This window comes from Camelus dromedarius, chromosome 29, assembly GCF_036321535.1.
Source record: "Camelus dromedarius isolate mCamDro1 chromosome 29, mCamDro1.pat, whole genome shotgun sequence".
NCBI classification, from domain to species: Eukaryota; Metazoa; Chordata; class Mammalia; order Artiodactyla; family Camelidae; genus Camelus; species Camelus dromedarius.
The window spans coordinates 27,646,910-27,665,711 of NC_087464.1; the positions used below are offsets into that span (position 1 = coordinate 27,646,910).

The following is an 18,802-nucleotide window of genomic DNA, read 5'->3' on the forward strand; positions in this document are numbered from 1 at the left end:
TCATAAAATTAAAACATGAGGAAAAACAGAAAATCAGCTTTCAAATAGGGGCATCTAGCTTATCAAGTTCTTATTTTTGTAAACACATCCCTGGAGGAGTGCCTGACACACAGTAGGTGCTCAATGAGCACGCATTTCCAAGAGTTTTTTCATACTGATTGAGGCAGAAATACACCCAGTCCCGCTCTCAGGATGGACTGAGCGCACCAAATTTACAAAACACAGGCAAATTAGAATATATAACTTTGTCTAAGCTTGCCAATAGACTAAGATTTTCTGAGCCACTTGAAATCTGCATCTCATACTGAAATCTTCTTGATCAAGCGTCTGGTGAGACACATTACTGCCAGCATTTCCTTTATTCTGGGCATTTGTTGCTTTAATACAGCAGATGTTATTTGAAACACAGAAAAAAATGATTTAGAATTTAGGTGATTTCTGCAGTCCAGCTGGATACTGTTGCCAGGCACAGATCTAGCGGAGATCCCAAGATGAGCTGCTCTGGTACCTGTGTGAGGGTCTTATAGTGAGAGAGCACTGTTCAGTGGGTCAGGAAACCCAGAGCCTACTCCAGGCTCTGACACTGGGTCCTTGTGTGTGTGACCTGGGATAGACGGGTCATTTGTGGGCTTGTATCCTCGATGATAACGTGAGAGAGTTGCACTAAATGAATTTTTCAGTTCTCCATAAAGGGACTTCCTAAATCTAAATTTGGAACCAAACACATGCTGAGGATATGCTCTGGTACCACCATTGAATACTCTCCTGGTAACCTTAGCCATTATAATGAGGTAAAAGAAAGAAATCTGAGGTATGAATACCGGGAATGAGAAGGAAGATTATCATTCCCTGTAAATGATGATTAGTGTATCTGGGACATCCAAGTGAAGCAAGTGAAAATTATTTTTTTAAAGGGAAATTCTTTAAATGCCTATATAAAAACATTAACATTTAGACATATATCTATTGGAAGAAAGGCTCCTATCCACAGTGTAAATAAACAAACAAAAACTAATGTTAATAAAAGGAAGATATTTGCAGGACCTTCATTAAAAAAAGCTTTAAAAATATTTCTGGATAGAGACATAAGACTTCACTAAATAGGCATATCTTTCTTTTGAATAAAAAGGCTCAGACTCACAGAGATGGCAGTCTCCTTAAATTAAACTCTTAACTGAATGCTAAACAAAATAATCTTTCAACATGATACAATGACACCTAAATTTATCTGGAAAAAATATATACAATAACTTAAAAAATTATCCCCCACAAAAAAAAGACAAATGAAGAAACATCAGCCCCACTAACATTAATACATAATATCTACCAGGCACCTCACTGTGTGTCAGGCACTATGTTAAGCATTTTAATTGCCCATGTACAAATGTACAAAATGTACAAAAACCAAGGGTTGGCTAGAACAGTAACTTGCCCAAGGTCACAGAGCTAGTAAGTGATGGAGAGAGCCTAGACAGTAACCCCCAGGTTCCGCCACACTCCTGGGTCCACAGGGTAGAACAGAGAACCCAGAAACGGATCAAATGACATCATGGGAACTGGGCTTATAATTCAAATCAGTGGAAAATAATTAAGATCTTGTTCTTGGCTAACTGAAACTTACATCGAAATAAATTCCAGGTACCAAGGCACATAATAATCAAACTGACAAAAATTAAGGATAAGGAGAACATATTGCAATTAGCAAGAGAAAAGTATCAGATAACATACAAGGGAACTCCCATAAGGTTATCAGCTGATTTTTCAGCAGAAACTCTATAGGTCAGAAAGGAGTGGCACAATATATTTAAAGTGATGAAAAGGAAAAACTTATAACCACGAATACTCTTATCCAGCAAGGCTCTCAGATTTGATAGAGAAATCAAAAGCTTCACAGATAAACAAAAGCTAAAAGAATTCAGCACCACCAAACCAGCTTTTACAACAAATGTTAAAGGAACTTCTGTAGTCATCAAACCGTAAGAAAAGAGAACCAAAAGAAGAAAGAGAAAAAAGAGAAAAGAAAGGCCTACAAAAGATTGCTCTGGCAATTTGGAGTGTTTTATGGTTCCATATAAGTTTTGGAGTTGTTTGTTCTAGTCCTGTGAAGACTGCTGTTTTTTGACAGGGGTCGCACTGGATCTGTAGATTGGCTTCTGTAGTGTGGCCATTTTGATAATGTTGAGTCTTCCAGTCCAAGAGCACAGGGTATCTTTCCATTTCTTTGTATCATCTTCAATTCCCTTCATCAATGTTTTACAGTTTTCAGAGTATAGGTAACCTCCTTGGTTAAGTTTATTTCTAGGTATTTTGTTGTTTTTGATGCAATGGAAATGTTTATGACAGTTACCAAGTTCTGGTTTTTGAAGTGAAAAAAAAAAAAGTGAATGAAGGGCCACAAATGGGAAAATATCCTTTTTTGTGGGTGAGTTGTATTCTGTTACGTATGTATGATGCATATTATTTATCGATTCATCAGTTTATGCGCACTTAGGATGCTTCCATATCTTGGCAATTATAAATAATGTTGCTGTTAATAGCAAGGTGTATGTATCTTTTTGAATTAATGTTTTTGTTTTTCTTGGATATATGACTAGGAGTGGAATTGCTGGGCCATATATGATGGTTCTATTTTTAGGTTTTTGAGAAACCTCCATATTGCTTTCCATAGTGGCTACATGAACAATGTACGGGGGTTCCCTTTTCTCCACATCCTTGCCAACATTTGTTATTTGTGTTCTTTTTGATACTGGCCATTCGGCAGGTCTGAGATGACATCTCATTGTGATTTTGATTTGCTTTTCCCTGATATTAGTGATGTTGAGCAACTTTTCATGTTCCTGTTGGCTATCTGCATTTCCTCTTTTGGAAAAATGTCTATTCAGTTCTTTTGCCCATATTTTAAATGGGTGAGTTGGTTGGTTGTTTGCTTTTTAATTGAGGTACCGTTGATTTAAAATGTTGTGTTAGCTCCTGGTGCACAGCATGGATGGACTTGGAGGGCATTATGCTGAGTCAAACGAGTCAGAAAAACAAGTACTGTAAGACATCACTTACATGTGGAATCTTAAAAAATACAACAAACTAGTGAGTATAACAGAAAAGAAACAGACTCACAGATGGAGAGAAGAAACTAGTGGTGACCAGTGGGGAGGGGGAGGGGCAAGATGTGGGTGGAGGACTAAGAGGTACAAACTATCAGGTGTAAAGTAAGCTACAGGGACGTACTGTACAACACGGGGAGCACAGCCAATACTTTATAATAACTATAAATGGAGTATGACCTTTAAAAATTGTGAATTACTATACTGTATACCTGTGACATATAATTTGTACATCAACTATACCTCAATTTTAAAAATATGATACTATACAATAAATACATAGATTAAAAAATAAATTCCAGGTAGATAAAAGATTTAAACCAAAGAAGAAGAGAGGGAAGAGGATGAGGAGGGAAAAAAAGGAAGAGGAGGGAAGCAAGAAGTGGGAGGGAAAAGCCATAAAAGCACTAGGAGACGACACGGGTCAAAAAGATGTACGAGCTTGGAAAGGAGACAGCTTCACGGGCAAAATACAAAGTCCAGTAGACATGAGAACTACTGTATTTAAAGTCAAAAAACAAACTACAAGCTGTAACATGTAACAGAGGAAATTTCCTTAAACTTCCAAGGAATTTCTAACAAGTAGCAAGAAAAAGACAATGCAAAGTCAAACAGAAGAAATACAAAAGGTCAGTAAATATATGTCAATATTATTCATAGAAGGAACACAAATCAAAACAATGAAATACTATTTTCTATTAATCATCTTGGCAAAAACTAATTAGGTAATATTTGATGTCACCAAGGATGTAGGGAGATGGAAGGCAACTGGATCACCTGTTAAGATATTAAAAATTAGTCACTAAACCAAAAGTTCCAGTGTTAGAAATGAACTTGTTCTATGAATATAGTACACAAGGATGTTTACTGAAGCAGTATTCGAAATATCAAGAAATTGAAAACTTAAAAGTCCAACTGTAAGTTCTGGTTAAATAAATGTTAAGTCCATCCACAGAATTAAATGCTATTGTAAGTTTTTTTTATAAAATCTATCTATCTATGTGTGTGTATATATATATATATATATATATATATATAGACATATATATATATGTCAAAGTGAAAAAAATCTCCAAGATATATATTAAGTGAAAAAGACAACCAATAGTGTAAGAAAGGTAAAAGTCCATTTGCAGTTAAAAAAATGAAAAGGAGAAAAAAATACACATATGCACAAAAAATTTCTGAGAAGCTACTCAAAAAACTAGTGAGAGCTCTCTGAAAGAGTCCAAATGGGAGGCATGGAGAGATGAAAAGGGATCTTTTGTTATTTTTACAATTTGAATTTTTCTTTTCAATCTTAATTTTTCCCCATGCACATGTATAACTTGGTAACTTTTCAAAAATGAATTCAACAAAAGATCATCTATAACTAAGGCACACTGAACAATAAAGACACAGACTTCAAGGTAGTTTTTTCCAAACATTTACTGAACACAAACACCATTTTTTCCTTTTACATAGCAATATTGTTAGTTTTAAATTAGTTGGGCTGTTACGACTGTCAATTACCACGAAATTAAAAATGATTCTACATGTCAAACTCAAATAGAAAATGTCATGCAATATATAAATCACTAACAGACCTCTGGTGCAGTCAGCAAGTTTACTATGTTTATTAAAGTCACGTAAATGATTTGACAAAAGTGCACAGCAGAATGACATCACTGGTTTGTTATAAATCACAGTGGACTACCAGAGTACAACAATGTAGTTCCTCTACATGGAGGACTGCAGGCTGGGGTGAATATTATAAAGGACAGGATCTTTCAACACATTAAGCCAGTAAGATTTTTCTCCCCAACTATGTACCTCTTAAAAGATTGGTTAGCAAAGCTGAGGTTTTCCCCTCATCTTTTCTCCTCTATCAATTACTAAGCAACAACAACAAAAAGCCATGCATGGATTTTACAACACCTGATAAAAAAAGAAAAGCAGATACAAAACCTTGTTCACTTCATCACTTGGCAAAACTTGCATCTTCACTCTTTCATTTTTCTGATTAGGCCACTCATCACCCGACTCACCCCCAAAGGAAAAGCTGTTAATAAATTTAGTGATACTCACCCCTGCACACATATCAAGATACACTCCCCATATCCACCAAGTCTGTGTCCCTTCCCTACACATTAACAACAATGAACACACCACAAACCTAGGACTAGAGACCACATTTAATTTACAGTTTTGAAAATTATTATCTATCACCACTATCCATGTAGTATGTATTTCTGATCCCATATTTTGGGGGAGAAGATACTGTACAAAGCAGCCCATCTGAAGATTCGGGCGAATCTGCCAGGAGTGTCTGAGAAAGCCCAGCAACGTGCTACACACATTAGGAGCTCTCTACTTCCCAGAGAGGGGATCCAGAGCGGGCTGTGCATTTTCAGAGTAGGAGTGAACACACAGCTTCAAATCTATGGACTAGTAACTTTCCACAGAGCAAAAGGCAGAGTTTGTTTTCTTTAACCCATTTTAATGTCATAGTGTAGTCAGTGAGGAAAATGGTGTAGTCATCTGTATATTGACACATCTGGCTAGCCTGAAAAGGAACATTTAAGATTTTTACAGAAAATCTACCATAAGAACAAGTCCTTTATACTTTTATCCATCTACTCACTAGTTTGATCACTGGCTGCTTCTAAAACCAGCAAACTGTAATCCAAGGACCAGCAACTCACTCCTCACCCAACCTTATCCCAAAAAGAACTGCTTCTGCTTGAATAATCCAAAGTGGCCTTATTCCTAAAGTAGCTGCTTCAACTGAGGTGGAGACTGGTAACAGGGTATTGTTCCCTTGGGATTTTAATTTTCAAGAACACTTGCCAAATGCAGAGACTTAAGGAGTGGCTGCCCCCAAATCATATTTTACTTCAAACAGTGCTATCATACCTAAGTTTCTCATAATTACCAGTTATTAATCAACTATTAGTGTAGTGAAATAAAACCCTTCCCATAAATAAGCAAGACTAAAGTTTGCTTTTTGGTTTGTTTGTTTATAGTTCACACAGCAAAGAACCTTAAGGTAGCTGGACTGTGGCCTGCCAGAGCAATCCAGGGTAGAAAATGACTATGTTGTGTCAGAATTCTGTCAGAAACTTCCCCCATCTTTGTCAGTTGAGGAGATGGATTTGCTGCCCATTCCTTGAATTAGTTATCTAAACTCAAGAGTTCAGTTTTCTCAACCCAGGTTTCACATGCTTTGTGCCCAGGCATTCATCCACCTGGGCCTCTAATTCAACCAAATTCTTATGACAATTACTGAGGAAGACCAAGAAGTTTTGACAGAACGTGTAATTATCAAGGAAGACTTGCAATCCACAGCATAATTCTACCAACAGTAGACATAAAATGACAAAAGTGGCTAGAAAACGGCAGTCGCCTGGAGCTCTCAGCTGAGACAGAGCCATCACCTCTCTTACCTAATTTCCTTAAAACAAAACAAAACGTAAGTTTGGGAAGGGTTTGACTAAAGGTATTTTAAAGTAATTCTACCAAAAACAAATAAAAAAACAGGCATGTAGATTGCTTGTTTCAAAAATGGTTTTATACAGGTGTTTCACAATACACATTTGAATTTATTTTACAAGATGGAATTAGATCCTTAGCAATATAGTGCACAATGTACTGCTATATTATAGTTGATGAAACAAACAAAACAAACCTCAGTTACCATTAGCAGGGTTTATAGTCTATTCCACTGTCTTCAAAAATTTTCTCCAGTTGTGTCAGCATTTCAATCAGCAGTTTTACTCTCTCCAGCATTCAGTCCTCCCTTCTCAAAAACACTGAGTGTCATTAAATTTTGATGTCTGAATATGTACAGATAATCATTATCCTCATTTTATAGGTAAGTTAATAGCTACAACAGTTCTGGTCCTGGGTAGCCAAAGGGATGAAATGGTTTCTAAAACATGCAGCATTATCTGATGCTTTAAGTTTTGGTGTTTAAAAATCATATGCATTAGTCATGGAAGCAAGTAAATACCAAGTATCACAGCCGAATAAGCAGGCCTTGAAGTCTGAGAACACAGGGTCCGATCCGAGCCGGGGAAAAGGGCGTGATTCACTCACCTGGAGGACGTGCACTTCCTCTTTCAGGCCACGAGGGTTGCCAAGAGCACAGTACAGTAGTCCCCCTGACTCACACCAGGAGGACCAAGGCCAGCCATTTTTAAATTAGGGCTCATTCAAATACTTGCCTTTAAGCCTTCCTAAAAACCTTCCTTTTCAAACCTCAGATTAGGAAAACAGAAACATATTACCATGACAGAATTTACCATCAAAACATTACTAACTGAAGCAAGAACACACGTGAAGCGTAACTACAGCAGCAGTGTAAGTATCCTGCATTCTGGGGGGGGGGGGGGGGGAAGGTTCCAAAGTCCCCCCAGCCATCCCCTCCCATCCTTCAAAGTATTCCACTTCATGGGGTATCTCTATTTAAGGCCCTAGGTGCTGATTTTGGTTTGGTCATTACATTTTATACTGATCCAACTGCAACCTTCTTCTTACACTTTACAAAGCAATATCCATACATAAAATGTTAACTGAAACTTTACAAGTTTTTTTTTTTGTTTGTTTATAGCTGATGTTGCTACATCATTATAATGCTTTTCATTAAAGAAAAAAGCCACAGGTCTTCACTTACAGTCCATGCACTATGGGTAGCTAAGGCATTCATTTGGCACTAGAGAGAAAAATACAGATATACCTAATTTTACTTTCTTTATCACTTTTAACATCAATAGAAGTAAGTGTGTACCCTTTTTGAATTTCTGTGATGCTTAAAGGATAATCACAGAATATTACTTTAGTCTGACAGTAAAAATGTTGCCATGAAAATAAAACAAAGAAACAAAACTTCTGTACAGCCTGTCAGAGTAAGCGACGTTATGTGGTTCAAAATCTGCTGCTCTCAGACAGAAGTATCTTTCAAAATGGCATTGTGAATTATTTTCATCATCAAAAACATTGAATTCCTTACACCACACTATTGATTTTTCTACTTCTTATCACAGACTAAATAAAGGGACAAAATTAAAAATATCCTGGCTCCTTCTCACCTGTCATAAACACCTTCTTAGGGAGGCACAAATAATGCCCTTGGAAAAGTAGTTTCCAATTTTAAAAGATACCACACAGGAGGAAAGGGAGAAGGGGACAAGAAATAAAACATGTAACTATATTACGACAATTTGTTTCATCAGAAAACACAGCATTCATTCTGTTTACATGTCTATGAGTTGAGTTAGATGCAGACTGCTGCAATTTAGATTACATTAATACAGAGACAAATTTTAGAATCCAAGCCTAAAGGCAAACAGTCCATCAATATTCTGAAAAGTTGCTTTAAAATTACTAAACTTTGTGTGTACCACCCAGCATAATTCAACAATTTCAATGGATTTAACTTTATAAATTAGTAACTATTATTAGCACATTTTTCAGATTAATCTGCAGCTATATTTTTTAAAATCCTCCTGATGGTATAATGTGTTATATCACTTCACATAAATAATGGAAGAGTGAAAACTACCTATAGCAGTTTGGCATGTGCAGAACATTTGGAAATTCCATTACTTTTAATGTTCCTTTTAGTTATTTTTCTTCATGGAATCCACAGAATTGCTGCAAGGATAACAGGCTGACACGGGACCAACAGAAATACCGTTGTAGTCTGTTTTTTGTTAAACATTATCAATTTCCAATCATAAATGTCCCTTGTCACATAAACAAAATGTTATGCTCCTTAAAAAAAGAAAGAAGGAAAAATAGGTGAGTGACCAATATCCAAACACCTTAGATTATAGTTACACCTAAACAATGTGGCTTTGTTTAAAGTGTATTTGACATCAATCACCATATGAGGCAAGATGGCCAAATACAGAACTAAGGAAGGACAGGGAGGGAGGGAGGGTGGTGGAAAGAAAAGCAGAATCTATGAACACGTAATTCTATTGTCTGTGATTAAAGTCCTTTACTTTTTAGCACCACATTAAACGATTTTACATATCCAGTCACTTAATGAAATCCAACAAACTCTTCAAGAGTTCTGGGGATCTGGTCTTGATAGTTAATGTCATTAGCCCGAACTGCCCGGGCAGCCAGGCACTTGAGACTCATCTTCATTTGAGTTTTAAGTAGTATTTCTGAGACCCCAGTTGTACTTTTGTCTAGCGGAGTCTTATTCTGTTTATTGGTCATGTCGGTGTGAGCGCCAGCTTCCACTAGGCTAATGATGATAGAGTGCAAGGTCAAAAAATCGCTGATGGGCCTGTTGTACTGAACGATAATGTGAAGGGCGCTGTTGCCTTCATTGTCCACAGCATTCACCTCCGCACCACAGTCCAGCAGGAGCTTCGTGACAAGCGCGTTGGGAAAGCTGCAGACGTCGTTGGTGTGGAAATCATCAACTGGGGTATTGGAGTTGACAGCAAGGTGCAGCAAGGTGAAACCCTCCCGAGTTCTAGGATCAAGGTGGATTAGGTTGTAGATCTGCTTGTTAATTTTGCACTGGTCTTCCTCACTGCACTGTGTTTTGGTGGAGATGCACACTAAATACAGAAAGGTGTAGAGATTACATTCATAATTGTCCATAGCATTGTGGACGTCAGCATCTGGAATACTTTTTACTCTGTTCATACTTTGTTCTATTTCCAAAACACTGCATCTCAAAACACATTCTATATCTGGGGCCTTCACAGTTTCATTCAAATGTATCATCTGTGAAAAAACTTGGGCAAATCGAAGAAGATCCTTATGGGTATTCCTGTTACCTTTCTGTCTGAGGTGCAGGGCATGAAGCCACAACTTGATACACTGTTCAAACTCCATGTTATCCGCATACACAGCTCCCCGGTAAATGATGGGATGGGAAACATCAATGTTGTCGGCACCTAAAATCCGTTCCCGAACTATAAGGCCTTCCATGTGAAGAGCATCTCTGTCTTGCCGAATGGATTCCAGTTCCTGAGGATTTCTACACTCAGTCCTATTCCCATAAGCGTGGATTGGTGGGAGAACCTCTTTCTCAAGAATGTTATCACCATCCTGAAACCTCTCCAACATGGCTAAGTATAAATAGTGGTAAGTCTTCACGATGTCATAGTTCTCACGGTCATTTGCAAAAGAGGCACCCAAGAGCTCCAAAGCTTCAATCCGACTTCTTCGGTCACAATCAGCGTGGGAGAGCAACAGCTCGACAACGTCAGCTTTGCAGCTTTCAGCAGCTACTTTTAACGGCGTCATCCCGTGGCCGTTCACTACTATGGCGGCGCGCCATTTTATCAGCTCTTTCACGATGTCTATGTGCCCGGCTTCAGCTGCAAAGTGCAATGCTGTGGCTCCACAATGTGCTTTAGCGTTGGGATCGGCACGTTGCTCTAAAAGGTATCTGACCACGTCAGTGTGGCCCTTATATGCTGCAATCATTAGGCAGGTGTTGTCATACTTGTTGGCAATGCTGATGTTGGCGTTATTTTCAACCAAGTATTTCACAATGTCCAATCTGCCATCGAAGCATGCTGCCCGCAGCGGGGTCGAGTTAGTGACTGTGGTGTGGTTCACGTTGGCTCCATGACTGACGAGAAGCTTAACCACTTCAAAATGACCTGCTCCCGCTGCACACCAAAGAGCGGTGGCACCGTCAATGACATACCTATTCATGAAAAGAACACACAGTTAGAAAATAGAGGTCACTTGCCCTAACAAAAATTTAAACCCCGACCAAAACCTCAATCTACAGAGCATTAGTAAAACATTCGTTTTGGTGAAAATAAAATCAGGTAATTTAAGTAAAGCATTTTGCGTAGTACTTACACTTAGTATAAGCTCAATAATTAACTATTATAGTTATTACTAAAGTGTAAAAACCTAAAAAAAAACCCTCTAACTTTCTCCTAGCAAAAGTAAATTTCAGAAAACAAAGAGGAAATGTACGGTGCTTTGTAACTTCTTTACTACCAAGCTGATTCACAGGCCCTCAAGGGCACAGTGTGTTCCTCCTTTTCAGCATCCCGCAGGGACCACAGTTTCTGTCAATATATCAGTAAGAAAGCCACCCCAATCTCTGCACTAACACTGTGTTAGAAACTGCTAAAATGTATGTAGAAATACAAAGGACCAAGAACAACCAAAATAATCTTGAAAGAAAATGTTGAAGAACAAAATACAGTAATTAAGATCGTGTATCACTGGTATTAGGATAAATATATCAACAAAACAACAACCAAAAAAACAAAAACAAAAACAAAAACCCCTCCAGAAATAGGTTCACACATACAAGGTCACAGATTTATGACAAAAGCGCCATTGAAATTCATACAAAGTATAGTCTTTTTCATAAATAGGGATGAAGCAGCCGCTAGGTACCTGTTTGGAAAAAAAATTAAATTTGACTCTACACACAAAAATTTGAGAAGTGTGAAAAGCTAAACAATAAAAGCTTCTAAGAAAAAAACAGACTATCTTCATGACCTTGGTTCAATGATGATTTCTGAAACATAATGCAAAAACAAAAAGCACAAAACATAAAAGAAAAAAATGATTCATTAGACTTCACTAAAATTAAAAACTTCTTTTCATCAATAGACACTGTGAAGAAAGTGAATGGGCAATCCACTCACTGGAAGAAGACACGTGCAATGGATTTATCTGACAAATCACTAAAAAGGCGAACAACCCAATTTAAAAAATGGATGAAGAGACTGATCAAGTATACTTCACAAAAGATATTTAAATGACCAATAAACATATGAAAAGATATTCAAGATAATTACTCACCAGGGAAATGCAAACTAAAACCAAGAGTTACCAATACACACTCACTGGAATAGCTAAAATTAATACTGACATGACAATACCAAGTGCTGGCCAGGATGTGGAGCAGCTTACTCTCACTGCTAATGGAAATTGGTAGTGGGAACATAATTTGGTTCAAACACTTTGGGAAAACTGTTTGATGATAACTATTAAAGTTAAACATACACCACTCCTATGACCCAGCAGTTACACTCGGTATACTGAAGAGAAATGGATGCAAATGTCCACCAGAAGATCTATACAAAAAAGTTCATAGCAGCTTTATTAGTAAGAGTCAAAGACCAGAAACAACCAAAGTATCAACAGAATAAATAAACTGCCATACATTCATATAATGGAATACTACAAAGCAACAAACAAACAAACTACTGATACATGGAACTCCACAGATGAATCTCATAGATATTCTGTTAAGCAAAAAGAAGCCAGATAGCTGACACAACATTGTAAACTGACTATATACTTAAAAAAAAAATATATATATATGTATATGTAAAGCCAGATGGAAAAGAGTACATTGTATGATTCCATTTATAGGAAGTCCGGTATAGACAAAACTAATCTATGGTGATAGAAGTCAGAATAATCATGACTTCTGGGAGGGGAAAGGGGAGAAAATGATAAGAAAGGGCCCAAGGGATAGTTTTTGAGTGACATAAATGTTCTGCATGTTGATTTAGAAGGTAATTACTTGGATGTAAACATATTAAAATTTTATAACATTGTACACTTAAGATTTACACACCTTACTAGATGTTATACCTTAACTATAAATAGATATAATTTTAAAAAGAGGCACAAATCAATTTAAAGAAAAATTTTAAACACAAAAACCTAATACATACTTTCAATGTGCCAAGCACTATATTAAGTGCCTATATGCAGTATATCTCATTTAATTCTCTTAACTTTTTTCCCAATAACCCTATAAGGTAGATGCTATTATTATGCCCATTTTACAGATACATAACTAAAAGGCTTACATGAGATTAAAAGTACAGAAGTACTATTGAAATTATATAATGCATCAAATGTAAGGAAACATAGTATGTGTCACTGTTCAAACATTTGTTTCCATTCCAAAAGCTTTAAAAAACGTATTAATATAATCTATCAAAAAATTAATACACAGTTAATAATATAGTTATATTTACATGGTTACAATGTTTCCTTGTACTCTTAAAAAATATAAAACTGTTACATGCCAGGAACATGAACCTAAACTAAATAAAAACTCAACAAATGTTACATTAAAATAAGCATTCACATACATTATCTTTAACTCTTGCAATAACCATACAAGATAAATAGGACCCCCATTTTAAAGATGGAGGAAAAAAAGAGACCACAAGTGATTAAAATATTTCTCTGGTCTCAAATTTCCAAGAATTAATTAAGAGTAAAAATTAAATTACAAGTATATACTTCACTTGATTTTTATAATTGTTTAATACTTTTCCTGATGTAATCTAATTTCCATTTCCCATATAGAGATGTGGCAGGAGCATAAAAAGAAGTTTCAATTACGTGTTTATACTGAGGCCATTAAAAATTTTAAGTAGTTTATGACAAAAAAATTTCACTGCATAACGTATTATAGAATGATTATTCCTTCAGAAACATTAGCCTTAGTGATTTTTTAAATGTCTACATCTAAACAAGAATATTAAACAGATTAAAGGGAATTATAATCCTAACATCTATGACATTTCTTTGTCCATAAAATACAGCTAAAATTATAGCCATTTATAATAGCAAACAAAATAGCAAGCATTTATAACAGAAAATAAATAAAAATATAATCAAATTAATGCAATATTTACTTAATGCCTATGGGAGAAGCACTATAAAACAATGATATTTCTAGACTCAATCTAAAATTGCAATCCAAACTATTACGTATTTCATCTTAAAAATCAAGGAATTTTAATCTGTTATTCGCCTTTTTAAACAAAATATATGCATCAGACGATGGAAACATTTCACAATAAAAGATAACATTTCTGATCACAAAACTAAGTTCATCTATCTCCTTAAATAAAAATGTCTGACTCAAGTACTTGAAATGGAAATAAAAAATTCACTAAATGTAAATGACCAGCACTTTATTTTAACCAAAGCCCTTAAAATCATTTATTAGATCAAAAGTAGTTCCTTGCTACGTATACTGGAAGTGACTTTCTGAATGAAGTCAAATTACGCTGTGCCCCTATGCCTTTCCTCTATCTGGACACTTATTAGAAGTATCAGTACTAGCACTGACTTTTAAAAGCAAGAGCACTCAACAAAAAGCCTCAGAATTCCCAGAGGTCCTGTTCTGCTTCCCATCCGTGTCAGCAAACCTGTTCTAGGACAAGAGTTCCCCACAAACTCTGGCACAGAGCAGTCAGGCCCTCAGAACTCAAGCCAGCACAATATTCCAGGGTCACATGACACCCTCCTCTGTTCTGTTCCATTTCTATAACATTCTCAACAGCTTCCCATTCTCTAAAGGTTCTTCTTTCTTCACGCTTATCTAACTTTTCTTCTTATCTGTTCATCTATGTCAATTTTGGTCTTTACACAGTAAGCCATAAATAAAATAATCTCAAATGTTACTCCAAAAAGTATATAAGGACTCAGATATCCGTATGGGCTTAATCTAGGTGGGTGGTCCCCTCCCCCTTGAGGCTCTACTCTGAGTACACTTTAGTCTTCTAAGGTATACCTTTTTTAAATAAGTGATTTATTTTAATGTCTGTGTGTGCGTGTTGTCTCTCTCTCTCTCTCACACACACACACATACACACAAAATGTATCATATCAAACCCATAATTACACAGATGCCGCTTCTTAGGATGAAGCTAAGAAGTGAGACTTAAGAAAAAAAATAGCAGGCAAATAACAGGATAGGTGGTGAACGATTTGGCAAAAAATTGTCAAGATGGTATATAAGCTACTGAAAATTAAGAAAACATTCATCTACTTCAGCACACTTGGAACCTGTCTGTCCCCATCCGGCCACGGGTCTCAAGACCAAGGGAATCTAAAGAAAAGTCTCGCTAAGTGCCTCTCAAAGGCAGTCCCCAAGGGTTGAGTGAACTTCATATTACTAACACCTCGCTCAGACTAACATTTTCACAATGTCTGGAATGAATGCAAAGTGAAATAATGACATTTGCAAGTAATACTCTCTTCATCTATTTCTGAAATGCCTAAATGACTGGAACGAAATGCAAAATAATCTCACAGAGTGAGTGGAGTGAGTGTTTAGAAAGGTGGCCATGAATTTCAATTCTGCTCTTTTGTTAATTATCTGTAAGCTCCTCTAAAGTAGAAACTTTACATTTTTTTTCCCTATATCTTCCATATCTTCCATGGCACAGGGCTGGGCCCTTCATAGGCCTTTAATAAGTTAAAAAAAAAAAAAACTAAACTATTTTGACATAGCAGCTAATAAGTTCATACTTGTAATAATCCATAAACAAAAAAGATAGCTTGAAGAAGGCTCATACAAAATCTCAAGTGATAGAAATGTTTGTGTTTACAGTCCCGCCATTGACTCTTCATATTTTACACAAGGATCGTCAAAATCTGGTCTCTACCTCACTCCAACCTCCCGCAGTCTCTTTCTTAATTTCCCAGGCTTGCATCCCTTTCTGCAACTGCACTGAACACTTGTCATTGCAAATGCGCCATGCTGCTGCCCCTCTTCTTCACTTTCTGCTGTCCTTTGAGACTGAGCTCAAACATCACCTCAGCTGTGAAGCCTTCCCTGATTCTCCCAGGCAAAGCCGAGCACTTCCTCTTTCTGTGTTCCCTCAGAAGTCCAAAAGATGCCTAGATGGCATCTGCAATTACTCATTTATGTCTGTTTCTCACACGCCCCCACCCCCCGCCAGATGGTCCTCCTCCGCAGTGGAACAGTATGTTATTCATCTCTGCGCACCCAATCCCTGCCACAGAGCCTGGCACACAGCAGGTGTTCAAAATACGTTTGCTTATTGAACCCCTGAATTTCACTGGGCAAGGCAAGCCACCACACAGGCTCATTGCTACATTTCCGGTCATCTCAAGTTCTCTTAATTGCCGCCCCAAAACATTTTTCTCTTTGATGGTTGAGAAAGAGAAGCAAAACCTTTCCAAATGCTTTAGAAAACTGTTTTTTCTTGCCACTGTTCTCCCTTCATCAGAACAGGCCTCAGCAGGCCCCTCAGCAGCAGTGTCCCTGCAGGTTCCTATCTCCGCGGGCGCCTGGGCCTGCACGACTGGAGCTGCGCTGCAAGTTCAGGGTCATTGTGCCTCACCCCTCCTCTGGGGATAGGGAAGGCCGCGGGAATGCAGGACCATACAGAGGGGACACAGGAGCCAGCATGGGAGAACAAATGAGAATCGGACTGCCATCTATGGTTAACATGAAAAAGGCCATCTCCTTAACATCTAGAAAGGTGGTACCAAAGAGTAACCACCACCAGCCGGCCATCACTTCATTAAGATACAATACTCTGAAATACTTGCCTCTCATCTAAAACAGAAGAAAAAGCTCTTATTTCAACCTAAAAAAAGAATCAATCAAAATTCAACAATGCCCTAGTCATCATCAAGAATTTTTTTTTTCAGTCAGGTTTCAACCAGTTTTCAATCACCCAAACTAAAGATACATATCTTTATGCTTGGACCACATCTACCTCAAAAGAAAATGCTAGAACAGCTTATGTACTAGTACAAGTCAACAAATGCAATCAATGAAGCAAAATCTTCAGCTGTTATCTGTAAAACAGGTTGTAATCATCTAGCACAGAAAAGATAACGTCAAACCTGACTATCCTGTGTTCAAAATTATCATACCCCAAAATATGTAATATTAAACCCAAAGGGCAGATTTTAACTGTAACAATATGAATTTTTCAACTCCCCACCTGGAATAACAGTAAATTATCACGCTTCCCCACATCATCACAGGATAACATGTAATTTAAGAATGCATCATCTCCTCCTACACCAAGTCCAGTGCCATCTTCACAGCCAACGTATCTACTCCCAGCAACGTGGAAGGGTCAGAATCATGTCCTGGGATGTCTGGCGGCATGACAATTCAAGAAGCTGAAGGTGCTGCTGGTTCTGGGGGCTTGTTTTGACTTTAAGGTCCCACAACTCGCTAAGGGCTTTATCGGACACTCACTTGAAGGGCTAAAAATTGGGTGGCCAAATAGCTTATCAAATAGAGGTCCTCAAAGTTAACTGCTGACCCCGTTTGCTGATCTCGGCTGTAATCCCAGTACTGATAAAGGGAAACATATGAAAAGGCTGCCACCTCCTCCATACTACTTGTTCACAGACTCTGTACTTATTAGGTATCAAGACAGAAGGTGTGGCTATTTCCCTAAGGAGGGGATAAGCGGTAGGGGCCAATGAGGATGAGCAGTGAAACAGGGGATGGAACATTAGGCCTAGAAGATGAAATGGGCCTAATGGGGGCAAGTCAGGAGGTACAAAATGGGAGAAAAGATACCTCCACGAAGCGAGAGAGAGAGGGAGGGGAGGACCGATGAAGTGCTGGGTCCGCGCGCGTTAGGGAGGAGGCTGGAGCTGGGATGTACCTACCCGTCGAAACGGACGGTGCCAGTCTGCTGAGTCTGCACCCGGTAGTGCTCTAGCAGCAAGCGCACCACCTTGGCGTGCCCGTTGCGGGCTGCGATGATGAGGGGCGTGGAGCGCTGCCCTCCCTGCTGGCTGACATAGCCGAGCAGGTAGCGGATGTCGCTCTCAGACCGGTTGAGAAGCAGCGCAGCCAGAGTCAGCACCTTGCCCTCGCTGGCCGCCTTGTACACATAGCCAGCCAGGCCCTCCATGGCCGCCGCCAACTCCAGCACCCGTCTGGTCGCCACCGCTGCTGCCGCCTTGCGCCCCCGGAGGCCGCGTTCGCCAGCGCTTCAAACCCGGGCCCTCACAGCCCATTCAACAGGGGCGGCCGCCGCCGCCGCCGCGCCCAGGCAGCAGCGCAGCCGGGGAGGTGGGCGCGCAGAGCCGGCCGAGCCGCTGGGGCACGTCCGCGATCCCGCCCGGCCGGGAGGAGCGCGCTCAGGGCCGCCCCCGGCGCCCCAGGCACCGGCCGTGGGCCGAGGGGATCTGCATGGCGGCCGCCGCCCCAGGTCTCAGGCCGGACCCCTCCTTCCTGCGGCTGCGACAGGCGCGCGCCCGAGCTACGGGGCGCCGGCAGGTCCCGAGAGGGCCGCGCGCGCCCGGATGGAGAGCGACGGCCGCGTCTTCCCCGGCCCGGCCCGGCCCGCGGGGCCTAAGGCCCGAAAAGGCCTCTGCCCCGCCTCCGCCCTCCCCGGCTGGAGGAAACCCGCAGGCCCTCGCCCCGCGAAGCGCGGAAGTGCCAGACCCTGTCGATGGCTCCGGCGGCCACGCCTGTGGAGGCCCGCTGAGCGAGGCGGAACGCTCCGGCGGCAGAAACCCCGGACTCGGGGCCGGGAGGAAGGCGGGCCTCCGCATACAGGGCCGGGCGGGGCGGGTAGCGCGGGGACAGTTAAGTGGGGTGTCTCTTCCAAAGCCGACCGGCGGGCAAACGAGGCCCGATGAAGAAAGGTTCTGCTGCACGAAGGCGCCCATCCCCAACTCGGCCCTGGATGTCCTCGTTGCCCTTGACGCCTGGAGCTTCCAGCCCGCCCCCAGTAGGCCCCGGGGGTCCCTAGCCAGGGAAGAGGGACAGCGTGAGGGCGCCGAACCGTTACTACCGATGGGCTAGGGGGCCCGCCCCACTTTACCGTAGGCAGTGCCGGACCCTTCTCAGCCCCTGATTGGGGGACCAGGGAGGGGGTTGTGCGCACCGGGCAGATTCATTTTGGGCACGGGGCGGCGTCTGTGAGCCCTCGAAATGTGGGTGGGCTTTG

At 40.0% G+C, this 18,802-nt stretch overlaps 1 protein-coding gene across 1 annotated transcript; it reads right to left on the reverse strand.

Annotated features, from left to right (window-relative positions):
- Positions 1-4,511: 4,511 nt before the first annotated feature.
- On the reverse strand, positions 4,512-18,407 carry FEM1B (fem-1 homolog B). Its single transcript, XM_010977954.3, has 2 exons — positions 17,511-18,407; positions 4,512-10,764 (listed from the first exon to the last, which is right to left on the reverse strand). The coding sequence occupies exons 1-2, from the start codon at positions 17,756-17,758 to the stop codon at positions 9,129-9,131; spliced, it is 1,884 nt and encodes a 627-aa protein (XP_010976256.1). The 5' UTR covers positions 17,759-18,407; the 3' UTR covers positions 4,512-9,128.
- Between the last annotated feature and the right edge of the window lie 395 nt (positions 18,408-18,802).